Genomic DNA, 21,606 nt, shown 5'->3' on the forward strand with positions numbered 1-21,606 from the left:
TTTCATATGAATCAGATGTCCAATATTTGGCCTTTTATGTCTGACTTCTTCTACTTACCCTGTTTTTAAGTCTCATTCATGTTGTAGCATGTATCAGTACTTTATTCAATTTTATGGCTGAATAATATATTGATTTTTTGAAATTATATGGGTGGGAGGTTGTGTTAGCTATGCATTTAATATCAGGATAGTAAATAAGGTGTTAACAAAATATTTGTTATATAAAAGAACACTGGATCAGAACCACTGATCTAGCTGGAAAGACAAGACAAGTGTATATAAAAAGGCAATTAACAGCCCAAACAAAAACATTATGTAATCAGGAGATTGTTAAATTTTCTGGAACAAAGGATGACAGGTAAGGATTAGGCAGAGATTAAATCTGAGTGATCGATCCTATTCAGCTAATGGGTTGGCAAGGCCTGGAATGAGATGCAGCCATCTAAAAATTAAAACTGCCAACCTTGTAGGCTGCTACCCCATCTCCAATAATCTCTGCGAGCAATCTTTCTTTCCAGTAGGCTCTGCAGTGATGAAGGGGATCAGGGGAAGCAAAGTGACCCTCCTGGAACCAAACGGATATTTCCGTGGAGGTATCCTAAGGGGATGGGTTTTGCAGAGCAAAGCTGTAAGCTGCCAACTCTGACACCTGGGGAAGTCTTGCCTGCAGCTTCCCCGTGGTGCTTTTGCACAGGCTATTTAGGCACATCTCGGCCGCCGTGGCGGGGCACGGCTCAGCTGTTGCGGGGCGGGGCTTTCGCAGAGCATGGCGGCGGGCGAGCTTGAGGGTAGCAAGCCCCTGAACGGGCTGCTGAATGCGCTAGCCCAGGACACTTTCCACGGGCATCCCGGCATCACAGAGGAGCTGCTACGGAGCCAGCTGTATCCAGAGGTGCCACCCGAGGAGTTCCGCCCCTTTTTGGCAAAGATGAGGGGGATTCTTAAGGTACTGCTCTTTTCTATAGTCTCCGGCTTGGAGCAGAGCCCCTTGGCCGCTGGCTTCAGACTCGCCCCCTCGCTTTCTCCCGTCCCCACAAGCTGAAAGGCTTTTCCTCCTCAGATCTCTACTCCGTGGGCTCCCCATTGGGCTCCTTCTGATTTGCTCGTTCCGTCGCCCCTTCTCACTTTCCTAAGGGTGACCTTTTTATGCTGAAGTTCCCAGTCCCCCGGTAGGACTGACTGACACCCACGGGGGTTTTTCCTTCAAGACATCTCTTCTGAGTCTCTTGGTGACAGTCGCGTTTCCTCAGCAGATCTGTGGGATCTGGATTTTTTAAAATTAAGAGTTTTAGGTCGCTAGCTTTCCCCGGTTGTGGAAGTTGGGAGCGTTAAAATGAGTGCTGGATAAGGAGTGGCTTTAACCCGAGTGACATCTGTCAAGCAGTCCACTGCATGGTTAAGAGACCATAATTACCAGCTTGAAGTCAAAGTATAGACTAGACCGTCCAATAGAAATATGTGAGTCAAAAAGGTGAAATGAATTTTAATAATATATCTTATTTAATTCAGAATATCCGAAGTATTATCACTTCACATATAATCAATATACAGAATATTGACAAGATTTTCTGTTACCTTTTTCACTAGGTCTTAGAAATCCAATATTTTACACTTAAAGCTCATATCTCGGACTAGCCACATTTCAAGTGCTCAGTAGTCACATGTGGCTAATAAACATCATATTGGACAACTCTAGTTTTTTTTTTATTATTATTTATTATTTATTTATTTTTTTGAGACAGGCTAGAGTGCAGTGGCGCAATCTCGAGATTGGCGCAATCTCGGCTCACTGCAACCTCTGCCTCCCAGTCTCAAGTGATTCTCCTGCCTCAGCCTCCCGAGTAGCTGGGACAACAGGCACCCGCCACCATGCCCAGCTAATTTTTTGTATGTTTAGTAGAGACGAGGTTTCACCATATTGGCTAGGCTGGTCTTGAACTCCTGACTTGTGATCCGCCTGCCTCAGCCTCCCAAAGTGCTGGGATTACAGGCGTGAGCCATGGCACCCGGCCTTGGACAACTCTATTTAGACCGAGAACTAGTTATAGGAATGAAGCTAGTGTCAATGTACTCTAGAGACAGACTATAAAAAGAATTACTGACTTTTGTAGGTCTCCTATGTGTTGGAACTGTGCTGAGATGTTTTACATGTTGTTTCATTTGTTTCTTGAAAAAAACCTTATATAGTGGACACCCATTGTAAGGGTTTAAGAAACAGGCCCAGGGAATCTAAACAGCCTAAAATTACATTTTGATTAAAGTCAATGTTGAAATTTAATCCACTATCCTTTTGAATTTGCTGTTTTTTCGAAACTGTTTATTCTTTAAAAAGGCACTTCTGTATTTTTTAAAGCTGATTTTGCCTACAGGATTTGAATCCAGAAAAAAAAACAAATGAAATGTAAGGAGTTATATCTCAGGTGTGATTCTAGACTTACTAAGTAATCTTAGTTGATATCAATCATAAATCACTAGTGAATGCTTCCTATTTCCTTTCTTTTTTTAGAGAGTCTTGCTTTGTCGCCAGGCTGGAGTGCAGTGGCCCCATCTCGGCTCACTGAAATCTCCGCCTCCCGGGTTCAAGCCATTCTCCTGCCTCAGCCTCCCGAGTAGCTGGGGTTACAGGCATGCGCCACCACACCCAGCTAATTTTTGTATTTTCAGTAGAGACTGGGTTTCACTATGTTGGCCAGGATGGTTTTGATTTCCTGACCTTGGCCTCCCAGAGTGCTAGGATTACAGGCGTGAGACACCCCGCCCGGCTGAATGCTTCCTATTTCTATCAAATTTTACTCTTTGAGCAGTCCAAGAGGGTTTCCTAGAAAATTTGACATCTGGGTTTTTGAGGTGTTTGGTCTCTTATGGGGATGAGGCCTATATCTCTTCTTCTGCAGGCTAAGAGACAACAGCACATGTGTAGGTAATGCCTTAGAATCCCCAAACATTGGGGGGTACTTCTCCTCTCTAGGTGGACCACATTTTGATTCGTTTTGTTAGGAGATAAAACAGGATACCCAGAGAAGAATTTGCCTGAAAACTCTTTGTCTTAGTTTATTTTTATTTTGAGATGGAGTTTTGCTTTTGTTGCCCAGGCTGGAGTGTAGTGGTGTGATCTCCGCTCACTACAAACTCCGCCTCCCAAGTTCAGGTGATTCTTCTGCCTCAGCCTCCTGCGTAGCTGGGATTACAGATGTCCACCACCATGCCTGGCTAATTTTTTTATTTTTAGTACAGACAGAGTTTCACCACGTTGGCCACGCTATTCTTGAACTCCTGACCTCAGGTGATCCGCCTGCCTCGGCCTCCCAAAGTGTTGGGATTGCAGGAGTGAGCCACTGCATCCGGCTTTACTTTATTTTAAATACATTGCTGAATAATATCCAGGATACTTGAAGTTTTCGAGTGGTTCTGTGTTGTGGAGCTGGCATGGCTCTCTTGGTGTTGGGAGTAGGCAACAGAAGATTTGCAGGTGCCTTGCAGCACAACCTCTGCACAGTCGATTAGTCTGAGGAACGAAGGGATATGCCTTTGATTGTTTTACTTAGGGCTGAAACTCTGGGCTCAGGATGACATTCAGTTCCAATCTTTATTTAACTCTTTTTTTTTTTTTTGAGATGGAGTCTCGCTCTGTTGCCAGGCTGGAGTGCAGTGGTGCAATCTTGGCTCACTGTATCCTCCACCTCCTGGGTTTAAGTGATTCTCCTGCCTCAGCCTCCCGAGTAGCTGGGACTACAGGCATGCACCACCGCACCCAGCTGATTTTTGTAATATTTGTAGAGACGGGGTTTCACCACGTTGGCCAGGGGATGGTTTTGATCTCTTGACCTCATGAGCTGCCTGCCTTGGCCTCCTAAAGTGCTGGGATTACAGGCATGAGCCACCGCATCTAGCCTTTATTTAACTTAAAAGCAACACTGAGGGTTAAATTTCTCTAATTATTATTATTTTTTTTGAGATGAGTCTCACTCTGTTGCCCAGGCTGGAGTGCAGTGGCGTGATCTCAGCTCATTGCAACCTCTGCCTCCTGGGTTCAAGCAGTTCTGTACCTCAGCCTCCCGAGTGGCTGGGATTACAGGCGCCTGCCACCATGCCTGGCTAATATTTTTGTTTTTTAGTAGAGACGGGGTTTCACCATCTTGGCCAGGCTGGTCTTGAACTCCTGACCTTGTGATCCACCCGCCTCCACCTCCCAAAGTGCTGGGATTACAGGCGTGAGCCACTGAGCCCGGCCAAATTTCTCTAATTGTTATGGAAACATAAAAAACAAACATGATTTTTATTTATTTTTATTTTTATTTTATTATTATTTTTTGATATGGAGTTTTGCTCTTGTTGCCCAGGCTGGAGTGTAAGTAATGGCGCGATCTCGGCTCTCCACAACCTCCGCCTCCCAGGTTCAAGCGATTCTCCTGCCTCAGCCTGCTGAGTAGCTGGGATTACAGGCATGCACCACCACGCCTGGCTAATTTTGTGTTTTTAGTAGAGATGGGGTTTCTCCATGTTGGTCAGGCTAGTCCTGAACTCCCGACCTCAGATGATTTGCCCACCTCGGCCTCCCAAAGTGCTGGGATCACAGGCGTGAGCCACCGTGCCTGGCACAAACGTAATTTTTACACTGAAAGGTTTTGCAGATAGAACCTCTATCTGCAGTGAGAGGGAACATACACAAATAAGCATGATGCAAGGATGTGATTGTATTTGTAAATAAAATTGTGAGTAAGCACCTGAAGATAGATTAAGAGATCTCAGTCCTTTCTGGCAGGCTTCTTGGAGATGCCATTTTTGCTTCTTTTGAAGAGAGTATAGCATATTTTAGACTGAGATGAAGGGTAGTGTATACAGCATTCTGAGTTAAGAACAGCACAGGTGGGGCAGGAAAAGAGCGGGTTCAGGAAATGGTGAATAGTCCAGTTTGATCACAATATGTGGAGTCTTGGTGGAGGAGGCAAGAAAAAAATGAAACAACCTTCTATTCTTATAATCTTTCTAACTTTTATTCCTGCTCTTAAGCAGGATGTACATTTTTTGTATAAATGACAACAGAGTTCATACTTTCAATTATCTATGTAATATCATGGTCTGTGAAGAAAGTGAAAATGAAGGGTAACAACAGGGTAGAAGCAAAGGAAGGAAGGACGGGACAAATAACTCTCAGCAGTGGATACAGTGGACACACGTGTTAACAGCCTCCTTATTGCCAACTGCCTGGCAATATATTTCATAGCCCATGTTTCAGGTTCAGGTGCTCCCTGAGCTGTAGCCCTTCTCTCTGACTTTCATGTTGTGTGCCAAGGTGTTATGTAGTGATTCCTGGCATTTGTACTGGTTCTGTTTTCTGTTTAGAATGGAACCCTCCTATCCTACTTGACTGGGACGTTGACTCTCTCTTGCCTTGCCTGTTAATCACAAAAGGACAAACCTTTCATCTGCTTGTAGATACATGAAGCTGGCCATTCACTTGCTCTAGTTTTTATTTTTGGGTAGACCCTAATGAGCAATGAAGTCAATTAATTGGAAATGGTGTGCTTATTTAGGAAGATGACATCCTCTGTATAAATACTCTTGTTTGCTAAGCGCTGCCTTTTTTTGTTTTGTTTTGAAACGGAGTCTCGCTCTGTCTCCCAGGCTGGAGTGCAGTGGCACGATCTCGGCTCACTGCAACCTCCACCTCCTGGGTTGAAGCAATTCTGCCTCAACCTCCTGAGTAGCTGGGATTACGGACACCCGCTGCCACACCCAGCTAATTTTTATATTTTAGTAGAGACGGGGTTTCACCACATTGCCCAGGCTGGTCCCGAACTCCTGACTTCAAGCAATCCACCCTCCTTGACCTCCCATAGTGTTGGGATTACAAGCGTGAGTCACCGTGTCCAGCCCAATACTGCTATTTTAATCTACTTTTTTTGCTCACATTATAATTCAACTTCTTATAGGTATGAGTTTGCATGATTTTTATTGTTATTGCTGTTAAGCTTGTGGATATGCTCAATTCCAGTAAATCCCAGTTTACTGAAAGAGCATAATCTGTGAAGATCCATCACCTTTTGTATACCTTAGTCTGTATTCGCTACTGCCTTCTGGTGATGATTTTGTATTTCCTCATTGGAACTTTAAACAAAAAATTTTAGGCTGGGCGCTGTGGCTCATGCCTGTCATCCCAGCACTTTGGGAGGCCAGGGCGGGCGGATCACCTGAGGTCGGGAGTTCGAGACCAGCCTGACCAACATGGACAAACCTCGTCTCTACTAAACATACAAAATTAGCCAGGCGTGGTAGCGCATGCCTACAGACCCAGCTACTCGGGAGGCTGAGGCGGGAGAATCGCTTGAACCTGAGAGGTGGAGGTTGCGGTGAGTCGAGACCATACCATTGTACTCCAGCATGGGCAACAAGAGCGAAACTGTATCTCAGAAAAAAAAAAAAAACTTTAATGAAAATTCTCATTTTGTGTCGTCTGTTACTAATTTATATACTCTGATACTCAGTTATAGCAATCAAATGTTAATTTATTCAGGTCGGGCTCAGTGGCTCATGCCTGTAATCCCAGCACTTTGGGAGGCCAAGGTGGGCGGATCACCTGAGGTCAGGAGTTTGAGACCGTCCTGGCCAACATGGCGGAAACCCGTCTCTATTAAAAATACAGGCTTTGCAGACGCTGCCGCTGAAGAAATTCTTGTACTACTAGCCATGGTCAACCCTACCGTGTTCTTCGACATTGCCGTCGACGGCGAGCCCTTGGGCCGCGTCTCCTTCGAGCTGTTTGCAGACAAGGTTCCAAAGACAGCAGAAAATTTTCGTGCTCTGAGCACTGGAGAGAAAGGATTTGGTTATAAGGGTTCCTGCTTTCACAGAATTATTCCAGGGTTTATGTGTCAGGGTGGTGACTTCACACGCCATAATGGCACTGGTGGCAAGTCCATCTATGGGGAGAAATTTGAAGACGAGAACTTCATCCTAAAGCATACAGGTCCTGGCATCTTGTCCATGGCAAATGCTGGACCCAACACAAAAGGTTCCCAGTTTTTCATCTGCACTGCCAAGACTGAGTGGTTGGATGGCAAGCATGTGGTCTTTGGCAAAGTGAAAGAAGGCATGAATATTGTGGAGGCCATGGAGCGCTTTGGGTCCAGGAATGGCAAGACCAGCAAGAAGATCACCATTGCTGACTGTGGACAACTCGAATAAGTTTGACTTGTGTTTTATCTTAACCACCAGACCATTCCTTCTGTAGCTCAGGAGAGCACCTCTCCACCCCATTTGCTCGCAGTATTCTAGAATCTTTGCTCTCGCTGCAGTTCCCTTTGGGTTCCATGTTTTCCTTGTTCTCTCCCATGCCTAGCTGGATTGCAGAGTTAAGTTTATGATTATGAAATAAAAACTAAATAACAACAACAAAAAAAAAAATACAAAAGATTGGCTGGGTGTAGCGGCAGGTGCCTATAATCCCAGCTACTTATGAGGCTGAGGCAGGAGAATGGCTTGAACTTGGGAGGTGGAGGTTGCAGTGAGCCGAGATGGCACCATTGCACTTCAGCCTGGGCAATGAACAAAACTCTGTTATTTATTTATTTAGAGACAGAGTCTCACTCTGTCACCCAGGCTGGAGCACAGTGGTGCAATCATAACTCACTGTAGCCTTGAACTCCTGACCACAAGTGATCCTCCTGCGTCTATCTCCCAAAGTGCTGAGATTACAGGCATGAGCCATCCTGCCTAGATCCTATTTTAGAAGTCTAGAAATACTTGCAACAGTGTCTAGTGGCCTTCCTGTTCCACTCCTGCCCTCTACAATTTGTCCTCTGCATAGGTACCAGTGATCCTTTAAAAAAGCGCATTATACCTCCTTACTCTCCTGCTCTCAACCATTTCATGTTTCTGGCTTCACATCAAACTTAGAATAAAATTCAGTCCTTTTGCCCTAGGCCACAAGTCCTTACATGATCTTACCCTTACTCACTTCTCTGATGTCATTTTCTCATTTCCAGCACTCTAATCTTGTCCTTATTTAAACATGTGAAATGTTTTTCCTGTAGATATTTGTATGGCTTGTTCATTTGTTTAATTCATTCTTTACCTGAACGTCATTTCCTATGAGTTCTTCCCTGACTTACAAAGACCCTCATCCTTCCTTCCTCTTTCTTTTTACCTGGCTTTACTTTTTCTTCATACTTAGTATTACATGAAATTATATTATGTATTTATCAGCTTATTTATTTGTTAACTATTCTACTAGAATGTAAGTATTAAGAGGGCAGGACTTTATTATTATTATTGTTTCTTCTTTATTCCTTATACTTAATACTGTGTCTGGCATGTGGTAGGCACTTAGTAAAAGTTTGTAGAATAAGAGAATGAATTGAGAGTGTTTAAATGTGGAGATTGCTATTAAGAAGATTGGCATAGAAAGAAAACATATACCACTTACTATAAGAGGAAAGCTAGGAAATGTACTCTAAACCAGGGGTCAGCAAACTATGTCCCGTGGGACTAATCTGGCCTGTTGCCTATCTTTAGAAATACAGTTTTATTGTAGGCCAGGTGTGGTGGCTCACGCCTGTAATCCCAGCACTTTGGGAGACCAAGGTGGGCAGATCATGAGATCAAGAGATGGAGACCATCCTGGCCAACATGGTGAAATTCCGTCTCTACTAAAAATACAAAAATTCACTGAGTGTGGTGGCATGCACTTGTAGTCCCAGCTACTCAGGAGGCTGAGGCAGGAGAATCGCTTGAACCTGAGAGGCGGAGGTTGCAGTGAGCCGAGATCACGCCACTGCACTCCAGCCTGGCGACAGAGCGAGATTCCATCTTAAAAAAAAAAAAAAAAAAAGTTTTATTGTAACATGATTACATACTGATTTATTTACATCTTGTCTGTAGTAGCTTTAGCCACTCTAATAACAGAGTTGAATGACTCTGATAGAGGTCATGTGACCTTCAAAGCCAAAAATATTTACCATCTGAATGTTTACAGAAAAAGTGCTGACCTGCGTGGTGGCACAGGCCTGTAGCAGCAGCTACTCCAGAGGCTGGGGTGATAAGATTGCTTGAGCCCAGGAACTCAAGGCTATAGGGCATGCATGGTCATGCTTGTGCATAGCCACTGCACTCTAGTCTAGACGACAGAGGGAGACTCCATCTCTAAAAATTTAAAAGCAAAGAAGTGGCCGTGCACAGTGACTCATGCCTGTAATCCTAGCACTTTGGGAGACCAAGGCGGGTGGATCATGAGGCCAGGAGTTCGAGACCAACCTGGCCAACATAATAAAACCCCATCTCTACTAAAAATACAAAAATTAGCCGAGCATGGTGGTGCGCGCCGGTAGTCCCAGCTGCTTGGGAGGCTGAGGCAGGAGAATCGCTTGAACCTGAGAGGCGGAGGTTGAGGTGAGCCAAGATCACGCTACTGCACTCCAGCCTGGGCAACAGAGCGAGACTCCATCTCAAAAAAAAAAGAGAAAAGTGACCGGGTGTGGTGGCTCATGCCTGTAATCCCAGCACTTAGGGAGGCCGAGGTGGGCGGATCATGAGGTCAGGAGATTGAGACTATCCTGGCTAACGTGGTGAAACCCCCTCTCGACTAAAAATACAAAAAATCAGCCGGGCGTGGTGGCGGGTGCCTATAGTCCCAGCTACTCGGGAGGCTGAGGCAGAATGGCGTGAACCTGGGAGGCGGAGCTTGCAGTGAGCCGAGATCGCGCCACTGCACTCCAGCCTGGGCAACAGAGCAAGACTCCATCTCCAAAAAAAAAAAAAAAAAAAAAAAGTGTGGTGTGCTAACCTCTGCTCCAAACATCTGTTCTCAAACTCACAATGTTTATTAATATTTGGAAACAATATATATAAATTACTTGGTTACTTGGTAAATATCTAAAAACTGGAAATGGGCAGTGTTTGCTGTTTGGTCCCTTTGAGGAATTTCACTAGCTTGTTCTTTAGACTTGTGAGATCTGTAGTAAATTAAAAATGACCTCCAGCCTGGCCAACATGTGAAACCTTGTCTCTACTAAAAATACAAAAATTAGCCAGGCATGGAAGCATGTGCCTGTAGTCCCAGCTACTCGGGAGGCTGAGGCAGGAGAATCACTTGAACCCTGGAGGCGAAGGTTGCAGTGAGCGAAGATTGCGCCACTGCACTCCAGCCTGGGCAACAGAGTGAGACTCCGTCTCAACACAAACAAAAAATAGTGATAAGATATTAATGATAATAAGAAAAGATTATAAGAAATAATTGTGGTTGGGCAAGGTGGCTCATGCCTGTATCATAGCACTTTGTTTTTGTTTTCTGGGGTTTTTTTTGTTTTTGTTTTTTGAGACAGAGTCTCGCTCTGTTGCCCGGGCTAAAGTGCGTTGGGGCAAACTGGCTCACTGCAGCCTCTGCATTCTGGGTTCAAGCGATTTTCATGTCTCAGCCACCTGAGTGGCTGGGATTACAGGTGTGCACCACCACGCCTGGCTAATTTTTGTGTTTTTTGTTGAGACGGGGTTTTACCATGTTGGTCAGGCTGGTCTCAAACTCCTGGCCTCAAGTGATCCACCCGACTGGGCCTCATGTTTGAGATTACAGGCGTGAGCCACTGTACCTGGCCGAATTCCTTTCTTTTCTTTTCTTTCTTTTTTTTTTTTTTGAGATGGAGTTTCGCTCTTGTTGCCCAGGCTGGAGAGCAATGGTGCGATCTAGGCTCACTGCAACCTCTGTCCCCCAGGTTCGAGCAATTCTCCTACTTCATCCTCCCACATAGTTGGGATTGCAGGTGCGTGCCACCATGCCTGGCTAATTTGTATTTTTAGTAGAGAAGGGTTTCATCATGTTGGTCAGGTTGGTCTCCAACTCCTGAGCTCAAGTGAACTGCCTGCCTTGGCCCCTCTAAGTGCTAGGTTTACATGTGTGAGCCACCACGCCCAGCCCGGAGTTTTTTATCTGTTTTTTTTTCTATTCTCTTTCTTCCACTCTGATTTTTCAAATGTTCGACCTCCTAGACAGATTATTCTAATTTTCTCTTATTTTCTACCCCATTTTTCATGTGTTTTTTCCCCACTTTTTGATTGACATCCTTAACTTCTAGCCTTCAAACAAATTTAAAAATTGATTAAAAGTTTCTTGAGAGACATAGTCTCACTCTGTCACCCAGGCTGAAGTGCAGTGGCATGATCATGCCTCACTTGCAGCCTTGACCTGTTGGACTCAAACAATCCTCCCACCTCAGCCTTTTGAGTAGCTGGAACTGTAAATGTTCACCACCATGCCTGGCTAATTTTTTTATTTTTATCTTTTTTTAGAGACAGGATCTCCCCATATTGTCCAGGGTGGTCTCAAATTCCTGGGCTCAAGCAACCCTCCCTCTTTAGCCTCCCAAATGCTGGGATTACAGGTGTAAGCCACCACGCTTGGCCTTTTGTAGCCTTTATGTAACTTATTTATTTTATTTAGTTTTTTGATTATTACAAATAAAATAGAGATGAGACAAGGTCTCACTCTGTCGCCCAGGCTGGAGTGCAGTGGTGTGCACATGGCTTACTGCAGCCTTGATCTCTTGGGTTCCAGTGATCCTTCCACCTGAACCTCCTGAGTAGCTGGGTCTACAGGTGTGTGGCACCACACCTGGCTAATTTTTTTGTATTTCTTTGTAGAGACAGGGTTCCATCATGTTGCCCAGGCCGGTCTCAAACTTCTGGACTTAAGTGATCTTCCTGCCTTGGCATCCCAAAGTGCTGGGATTACAAGCCTGAGCCAGCACACCTGGCCTCTTTTGGCCTTTTAATTGAATTTTTTATTTGATCATGTTTTAAATTTCCAAGAGTTATCTTCTCACAAGAACAATATACTACTATGTTTAGCCAGCAATCTCTTCTTTATTTCAAACACAAGATGGAGTATACTGTACATAACTTTCTGCATTTTGCTTTTTAAATTTTATTTATTGATTAAAGATAAGGTTAAGCTCTGTTGATCAGGCTGGAGTGCAGTGGTGCGATCATAGCTCACTGCAGCCTTGACTTCTGGGGCCCAAGTGATCTTCCTACCTCAGCCCCCTGAGTAGCTGGGACTACAGGCGCGTGCCACCATGCCTGGCTAATTAAAAAAAATTTTTTTTAGCGACAGGGTCTCCCTATGTTGTCCAGGCTGGTTTTGAACTCCTGGGCTCAAGTGATCTATCCACCTTGGCCTCCCAAAGTGCTGGGATTACAGGCATAAGCCAACATGTCTGGCCTGTATTTAGCTTTTTAGAAATTTAATCATCTCAACTGTGATTTTTAAATGCACTATTAGGAATGTAATATTAGGAATTTAGTCCATTTGTACCCAGCACTTGAAGCTCTTTTTAGAGGCTTTTGAGAAACATTGTATTGCTAAGACATTTTGGGGTGTGAAGTAAATTATGAAGAAATTAAATGCCTACAAAGGAATATACCTCTTTATATTTTAAATATTCCAGTAGTTTGATGTTTTGCATGTTGTAGTGTGTATTATTTTAAAAGCAAAATTTGATCCTACTTGCTAAATACCTGGAAAATTTTTATGGAAAGCATTTGCAGTAAAACAGAAGCTTAGAAGTGCATTTAGGGCTGGGCACAAAGGCTCACTCCTGTAATCCTAGCACTCTGGGAGACTCAGGTGGGTGGATCACTTGAGGTCAGGCGTTTGAGACCAGCCTGGCCAACATGATGAAACCCTGTGTCTACTAAGAATACAAAAAAATTAGCTGGGCACGGTAGCATGCATCTGTAATCCCAGTTACTGGGAAGGCTGAGGCAGGAGAATTGCTTGAACCCGGGAGGCAGAGTTGAGATTGTGCCACTGTACTCCAGCCTGGGAGACAGAGCCAGACTCCAGCTCAAAAAAAAAAAAGTGCATTTGGTATCAAGTTTACAAAATGGCTTAAGTTCACTATGCGTTAGTGATGAGTTTTTTAAAATCAAAGAATGGCGTTATTAATGAATGGTAATGCACGTATAACCTTTTTGATATTTTAGAGTGAATTTAAGGAGAAACTTCGCTCATACATTTTGGCTAGCATATGTTAGTAAGAAGTTAACTTGAGTATAAAATAATGGATGTAAAATATATAGTCTTAAAGTGTTTATATTAGGAAACAGAAGAGACTGGTAACTTTTGACTTCTTAGGTCATACTTCTAGGTTTCATTTGTATTCTGTCTACATCCTTACCTATAAGCAGTAATTCTGTTTTTCTACTGTAGGTGGCAGTGGAATATCGGCTTGCCAATGTACTGATAAAATATGCTAGAAGCAACATCATGTTGAAATATTCTTTCTCTGGAATGTTTCTAGTTCAGAAAATGCTGAAAAGTTGGCTACTCAACAATAAAAATTTCTTATCCAGAAAGATGTCTAAATATTTGACTTGATTTTTTAAATTTAGAAATACCATTTTCTGGAAAATTTAAAGTTCTATAAATATATTCCTTTTAATTCTCTAGTTTTTAAGCAACTAAGTTTTGCTAATTTCACTGAACATTTTTGAGACTTTAGATGGTAATACATGAGACATATTCTTCATTCTCTGAAGAATAGACAAATGACTGATGTTACTATATCACTGGACATCACATGATAAAGCAGCAATTGCAGATTACCCAGCTGGGATTTGTAGAGTATTTTAATAGACGCAGGTGACCTGTAATGAGGCCAAATGTCCTGTAAATCTTTTTTCTTTTTTCTTAGTTTAGGGCAAAACCCATTTAATTAATCTATTTTTTGTTTTCCTTTTCTCAAAGCAACTATTCTGGGCCTGGAACCTTGACTTGGGTTAAAGGAGTGGCTGGGTAAGGAGATTTTAAAGGAAATGTTTTTCTTTGATTTACCTATTAAATGCTTACTAAACCCCTAATATGCTGAACCTTGCTGTATACACAAGGTAAATGTCATTGTCCCTATCTTATATATGATAAATGCCAAGAGAAAGGTATAAATGATGCAGTGTGGTGGAGTGGATCCTTAAACTGCAGAAACATGAAAAAAAAATCATGACTTTTTTTTCATCTTAATAAAACACCCACATTTTTAGCTCTATCTTAATTTAGAATATAGTTTTTATAAATTTGGACTTCTATTATGCTTCATCTTTGACAAAAATTTATGTTTCAAGTAAATGTTTAAAACACTAATTTAGGCTGGGCGCGGTGGCTCAAGCCTGTAATCCCAGAACTTTGGGAGGCCGAGGCGGGCGGATCACGAGGTCAGGAGATCGAAACCATCCTGGCTAACACGGGGAAACCCCGTCTCTACTAAAAATACAAAAAATTAGCCGGGCGTGGTGGCAGGCGCCTGTAGTCCCAGCTACTGGAGGCTGAGGCAGGAGAATGGCATAAACCCGGGAGGCGGAGCTTGCAGTGAGCCGAGATCCTGCCACTGCACTCCAGCCTGGGCGACACAGCGAGACTCCGTCTCAAAAAAAAAAACCAACACTAATTTTAGAAATTTGGAGATGGTTTCTGTTACCTGTGCTTTATTTGTAAGATTAACTTTTTTTTTGAGATGGAGTTTTGCTCTTGTTACCCAGGCTGGAGTGCAATGGCTCCATCTCGGCTCACTGCAACCTCTGCCTCTTGGGTTCAAGCGATTCTTCTGCCTCAGCCTCTAGTGTAGCTGGGATTACAGGGATGCGCCACCATGCCCAGCTAATTTTGGATTTTTAGTAGAGACAGGGTTTCTCCATGTTGGTCAGGCTGGTCTCGAACTCCCAGCCTCGGGTGATCTGCCTGCCTTGGCCTCCCAAAGTGCTGGGATTACAGGCGGGAGCCACCGTGCCTGGCCTTGGCCTCTTTTTCTTGTTTTGCTTTTTTTTTTTTTTTTGAGGCAGGGTCTTGTTCAGTCTCCCAGGCTGGAGTGCGGTGGTGCCATTGCAGATCACTGCAGCCTCTGCTGCCTGGGCTCAAGTGATCCTCCCACCTCAGCCTCTCAAGTAGCTGAGACTCCAGACATGCACTACCACACCTAGCTAATTTTTGTATTTTTTTTTTTTTTTTTTGGAGAGATGGGGTTTTGCCAGGTCGACCAGGCTTCATCGCATTTTTTTTTCCCATTGAGTAGAGAACCAATTTTTATCTATTCACAGACAGATTGATTTTACAAGTTTTATATAGTTTAATTTGGCTCTGCTTTGTCCATACAAATAGATTGTGAGGTAGGAACTGGTGCCTTGAGTTTTGCTTCTTTTAAATGCCTTTATAACGGAGAATTGTTTTGTTTTGAAGCTGCATAGCACATAATTAAATAAATTTGAATATTTTCCTCCCTAAGTTGTATACCTCTACTATCATTTGTCTCATCTTTTACAGCTTCTCCAATAGTTCTTTAAAGGTCTAGTACAGACTGGGTGCAATGACTCATGCCTATAATCCCAGCACTTTGGGAGGCTGATGTGGGAGGATTGCTTGAGCCCAGGAGTTCGAGACCAGCCTGGGCAACATAGGGAGACCCTGTCTCTACAAAAAATTAAAAAATTAGCCAGGCATGCTAGCCCACATCTGTGGTCCCAGCTACTCAGGAGGCAGGAGGCCAAGGATCACTTGAGCCCCAGAGGTTGAGGATGTGCAAGAGGATCACTTGAAAAAGATCTAATATAGCTAGTGCAGTATTTTTCTGTCTTTTCTTTTTTCTTTATTATTATGTCACTTAAATTTCCACAGGCTCAGGAATTATTCTCCTGTTGTAGACCTATGAATTTCAGCTGGTAGTAGGGCTATCGTTATAAGAGATGACCTCTAAGCAATTCTGATTCTTGAGCAAAAACTTTTTTTTACACAAAAATGTTAATTTGTGCAATGAAGTTGGATACTATGCTAATCAAGGACTCTTTCCCAAGAGAAGGCTCCATGGACCATCAACAGTACTGCAGACAAGTTTCTAAAAATAAAGAGGGAAAGAAAGAACATACATTTTTTTAAAACTTTGTAGTTACTTCTGGAGACTCTGTCATACTTACATTTCTGAGCTGGCCAAAAGTGTTCCTCTAGAAAAGGCTAAATTCTTTCCCCATGAAGTTAAAGGCTAAGGTGTTGCGTAGTGTGTTTAATAGGAAATATATATGGTGCTTCATTATGGGTTATTTTTTCCTCTTGCTGATGAAGAAAGGAGTCCTATTTAAAATGATGAGAACTGAGATGGTAAGTAAGTTACTGGGTAAAAGTAACCTGGCAGAATAAAAGCCAGTAACAATGAGCTTCTAGTACTGAAGGGTGTAATTTAGAAGCATCTTGAACATTTAGTGCTCTGCTTGTGTCATAAATAGCCACTTGACAGCAGATCCAAATTTTTTTATTTTCCAGTGAGTGTAGAAGGAATCCTAACCCTTAAAGATTTTTTCCTAGAGAAAATCCTGGAGATATATATGTTTTTATATATATATAAATGTGGGTGTGTGTGTGTGTATATGTATGTGTGTGTATATATGTGTGTGTGTGTGTATATATATAATTTTTTTTTTTTTAATTGAGATGGAGCCTTACTCTGTCACCCAGGCTGGAGTACAGAGGTGTGATCTTGGCTCACTGCAGCCTTCACCTCCCGGGTTCAAATGATTCTCCCACCTCAGCCTCCTGAGTAGCTGAGACTGCAGGTGCGTGCCACCATGCCTGGCTAATTTTTGTATTTTTAGTAGAGACAGGGTTTTACCATGTTGGCCAGGCTGGTCTCGAACTCCTGACCTCAAGAGATCCATCCACCTCGGCCTCTCAAAATGCTGGGATTGCAGGTGTGAGCCAACATGCCCGGCCTAAAAAATGTATTTTTGATCTTCAATTATAGTACTATAGAAGTAAACATTTGTAACCATTTAAAATGTGTTAAATTCTTGGGTTTAGTCTTTTACAGAAATATTGAATATTGAATCTGAATATATACTGTTGGTCATTGTTTCTGAGAACTAGACCAACCCAGTAAATGGTGATTGACAGTTTGCTTTCACCTTTCTTTAACTGACTGTTTGCATGATTAAAAAAAACAGCCTTGATCTCTGAGAAACAGCCATTGTGTTTCTTAGAGGTGCAAACCAGAAGATCGGTTTTTTAAACCATTATTTAACTTTACAGTTATTCTTGTTCTTTATTTAAATTTTTTTTTCCAGGACCACCGATAAGAAGACTGTTTTTCCGTCAGTGTGTTCTGTAGAGTATTTTGGATTTGAACATATTTCTTACCATTTTATTAAAGTAACAGATTATACAAGAAAAATTGTAGAAAATAATTAGTTTTATAGCCCTTTTAATACAGAAAATGACTAGGTCTTGGTTTTATAATGTTTTGTATTATGATATTAGAAAACTTGGTGATTTTTGACATTTAACTGTGATGTGGAATTATGTTTTGGAGAAATCTGGGCCAACGCAGGGAAAATTCTTAAGTTTTATCCTAAAAGCAGACTTTTACCTTGTTAATCTGGTTTTGAAGATTGTGCTTCCATCCTATTTTTATAGGATTGTGGCAGTTTTTTTTTGTTTGTTTGTTTGTTTGTTTTGAGATGGAGTTTCACTTTTGTTATCCAGGCTGGAATGCAATGGCATGATCTTGGCTCACTGCAACCTCTGCCTCTTGGGTTCAAGCAGTTCTCCTGCCTCAGCCTCCTGAGTAGCTGGGATTATAGGCATGAGCCACTACGCCCGGCTAATTTTGTATTTTTAGTAGAGACGGGGTTTCACCATGTTGGCCAGGCTGGTCTCAAACTCCTGACCTCAGGTGATCCACTCTCCTTGGCCTCTTAAAGTGCTGGGATTACGGGTGTGACCCACCATGACCGGCCTAGGATTGTGGCAGTTTTATTATAAAAATTTGCGAGGTTTAGTTCTTTCTCCTTATGCAACTTTATGCAACTTGAAATTGATTAAAATAGACAAATGTGAAGTAATTCCACAGATACTATTAGTTGTAATTACTTTTAAAGACCCCATACAGGCTTCTGGCCAAAGATTGTATATCCAATATTTAGGAGAAAGATAACAAAGGGGGATATACATCTGTTTGGAGAAAATAAATAAGTTGATTATTCATAGAACCACCATTGACTTTGCTTTGCATGGTTTCTGGGTTAGCATGTAAATTTGTTCTGGAGTGACTAAAATTGTAGATCTTTTTGTTGAATAACAGTGTAATTTAATATAATCCTAATGTAATGTTCTATAATCAGACTTGGGTAATGTGGAAGGCAGCAAATTGCTTTCAAGATATCTAGCCTCAAGAGATTTTGCTGAAGCAGATACTAAGCTGTTCTTTCAGGCATTTGGAGTATGAAGATTTGGAAGCTTACTTGATTAGTGGACTCAAAAACAGAAACTGCCACTTTTTATGGGATATCTATCAAGATTTTTAAATTATTAAATTATAAACCTTTAATATTTCATTAGATTCAGTGTAGTCATTAATTTTCTTCTGTCTGGGTGGGTAAACTAAATGATGGATGATGCAGAATTGTATTCCTTTTAGTCAGGTGGTAAATAGTGCTTAATTCATTCCTATATACATTAAACTATGTGTAAAATATAGTACTAGGTATTGAGGGGCATATACAGATGAGGAAAACACTGTGAATTTCTCAAGGAATACTAGGAGAGATGCACATCTAGCTAAATGATTAGAACTGAAAGCAAAATAAAAGCCTAATGAATGAGTTGTAATAGGATATAGCAGTTACTAGGATATAACAGTCACTAGACTGTAACAGCTTTTAAGTTAGTATTAGGAAATATTTCAACAAACAGAATAAGGGGTTCTGTATAGGAAGAACAACATTAAGACGTGTAACTGTAGAAATGTGTGTTGAGTTCAAGGATACCAAGGTCACTGTGAACTATGTGAGATAAGATGATAAAGGGGACCTGATAGTCAAGAAAGCTGACACATTTGGACTTTATTTTGTGGGGAGCAGGGAGCCAGTAAAAAAGTTTTAATTGGGCAAGTGACATAAAAAGATTTATATTTAGAAAGAGAATTTTTTTTTTTTTTTTTTTTTTTTTGAGACAAGGTCTGGCATTGCCCAGGCTGGAGTGCAGTGTGGCTTGATCTCGGCTCATTGCAACTTCCTCCTCCCAGGCTCAAGCCATCCTCCTGCCTCAGCCTCCTGAGTAGTTGAGACTGCAGATGTGCACTAGCACACCCAGTGAATTTTTGTATTTTTTGTAGAGATGGGGTTTCGCCATGTTGCCCAGGCTGGTCTTGAACTTGTGCTCAAGCCATCCACCCACCCTGGCTTTCCAAAGTGCTGGGGTTACAGGTGGAGTCTAGAAAGAGAATTTCTTGAATAGTGTGAAGCGTGAACTGTTTCAGTGGAGCTGCCAAACCATGTCACTCTGCAGTGTTCCAGGTGGGTTTACTTACTGGTGAGGAGACTGTATGGAGCCACCCACTCTTACCCCTTGTAAGGTTTGATTAAATTTCTGATTTCCTTAGCCAGCTATACAGCATCTCTCTCTGAGGGGAAAGTGGACAGGAGAAAAATGGGAGGAAGCAAGGGAGTGGGCTGCTGGGCGTGTTGGGCTTGAGAATGAGTAAGTGGTGGAGATGGGGAGGACTCAGAGTCGGAGGCGGGATGATGGGAGAGAGGGGGAGAGAGAGGTAGAGCTGGAGCGGAGGCATAAGGTAGGGGGTCATGCTGTTCGGTGGAGGATTAGGATGTTGAGGAGGGGAGAAATCGGCGGGATCAAAGGAGGAGAAGTCGTTGGCTAGGGCTATTGGGGTGAGGGGAGCAGGAGGCGAGTCAGGTTTGGAGCGGGTGAAAAGAATTTGGAAAGTAGAATCGGACTGACAGAGGAAATGGCAGTTACAGTGAGTTAAGAAAGCCCGAATATAAGGAATCTCAGACCATTTCCTATTGCAATGGCGAAAGTGGTAAAGTGCCATTTTCGGGCCATTGGGAGCCATTGTCCAATTGATATTGAGGTCATGCAGTATTGCAGTGAAAGATAACCCTCTTAGAACAGATCTCTGAGTGGAGGCCGAGAGCACTGAGGTCACGGAATGGAGGAGAGGGGGGTAGAGGAAGAAGAGACTGTCGTTGACAAGGACGACGGGAGAGGGTGTCCCCTTAACCTGCTGGCTGCTCCATCACAGACAGAGGAGGCAGCACCAAGCTTACAGAATGAGGGGTTTATTTGGGGAGGGGAGTTTGAGGGAGGTCTTTGGTATGGCCGCATCCGGAGTTTGTTTGCTGGTTAATTTTGCCACATATCACCTTGTGACGTTTATTACAGGAGGGTGTAGGTAAAGTTTGTTTATGCTTCCTATGACCTCCCCTGTGGGATCTGGATGGTTTGTAATTGGGGTTTGCTTATCGCAGCAAGGTCTTATAAGTGAAGTCTGCTGGCTTCACTGCAGAGCCTAGACAAGGGCTTTTTTGTATTTTTTAGGAGAGATGGGGTTTCACTGTGTCAGCCAGGATGGTCTCGATCTCCTGACCTCGTGATCCACCTGTCTTGGCTTCCCAAAGTGTTGAGATTACAGGTGTGAGCCACTGCGCCTGGTGAGTTAGTGTTTTTTAAATTCAATGTATTAATTTGTGTAAATAATGTACAAGTAAGACTGTCCCCTTTATAAGGTTAGATTTTAGTTACTTCTCTTTGAGAGCCATATCCAGGTACAGTGGAATATACTTTCAGACACGATGATAATATGTCAGAATACAAAATTACAACTAATTTGGTTTAAAGATCTTAAGAAAGAAAAATAGAATCTTGGAACCCAAAACTTATTGTGCAAAAGGGAAAGTTAAACTTGGGATCTGGGTCATCAATACAATTTTCCTTTTGTTGCCAAATCGATAGCTATAATATCACAACCCCATGTCATAGCCTCATTTCTTCTACTCTCTTTTCACGTTTATCTTACGTAAAATGTAGATTTACTGAGCTTGAGACAATACATAGTTGGCTTTTTCCTTTACTCTCTCTTTTCTCATGTAAAATATAGATTTTTCAGAGACTAATTGGAGCTTCACAAGAATGTAACCATCTGCCTCACTTCCTACCTGTTCTTTCTTTTATTCCCCCCTCCTGCTTACTCTTTACTCTAAATACCAAAGTTCACAAAACCTCCTTTGGAAAAAGTGTAGGTCACAGGTGCCTCTGTGTTTTGTTTTTCCCCTGGGCACATCTTCAACCTTGGCTAAATAAACCTCTAATCTATTGAGACCTGCCTCAATCACTTTTGGTTTAACAATCTCAATTGTGTATTTGCAACTCTAAAATTGGGCAACACTTCATTCAATAAAATAGAATAAATGTTACCATGAATTGAGCAGAGGGGGTTGGTTTTATAGGCAGGGCTATAAAACCAACCCTTATAGGTTGGTTTTATAAGAAAGGGCTGAATAAAGCAGAAACAAAGAATAAAATGCAGAGTGATCATTTCAAAAAGTTACTTTCCTTGTAAGGCAGTGATGGGGAGATAGAACATAGAAAAATAATTGACATCAGGTTACTTCAGGCTACCTTTTTTGTGTAAGGATTGAAGCAAAGAAAACTTCATTCTCATGCTAATTGAAGACTGAAACTGGCCTTTTGGGGAAATTGGCTGTTATGGCTCTGTCCTCATTCCTTGGAAGGTCAGATAACAACTTAGTTTTAGTAGTGGTGATGTGAACTTTAAAGCGTGGGTG

At 42.3% G+C, this 21,606-nt stretch overlaps 1 protein-coding gene and 1 pseudogene across 4 annotated transcripts in view; both read left to right on the forward strand.

Annotated features, from left to right (window-relative positions):
• The first annotated feature begins 735 nt into the window (after positions 1-735).
• Positions 736-21,606, forward strand: part of COMMD1 (copper metabolism domain containing 1) — a 230,454-nt gene continuing 209,583 nt past the window's right edge. The window contains exon 1 of one of the 3 annotated variants that reach the window (XM_023202047.2): positions 736-946. In XM_023202047.2, the coding sequence (XP_023057815.1) occupies positions 767-946 (180 nt within the window). In that variant the 5' untranslated portion in view covers positions 736-766. The remainder of the gene's footprint in view (positions 947-21,606) is intronic. The other 2 variants (XM_023202046.2, XM_023202049.2) reach the window with 2 other exon arrangements.
• LOC111535809 lies at positions 6,634-7,389 on the forward strand (annotated as a pseudogene). The gene has a single exon (XR_002729571.3). The product of XR_002729571.3 is annotated as a peptidyl-prolyl cis-trans isomerase A pseudogene (transcript).

The sequence above is a fragment of the Piliocolobus tephrosceles genome, chromosome 15, assembly GCF_002776525.5.
Source record: "Piliocolobus tephrosceles isolate RC106 chromosome 15, ASM277652v3, whole genome shotgun sequence".
In the NCBI taxonomy this organism is placed as follows: Eukaryota; Metazoa; Chordata; class Mammalia; order Primates; family Cercopithecidae; genus Piliocolobus; species Piliocolobus tephrosceles.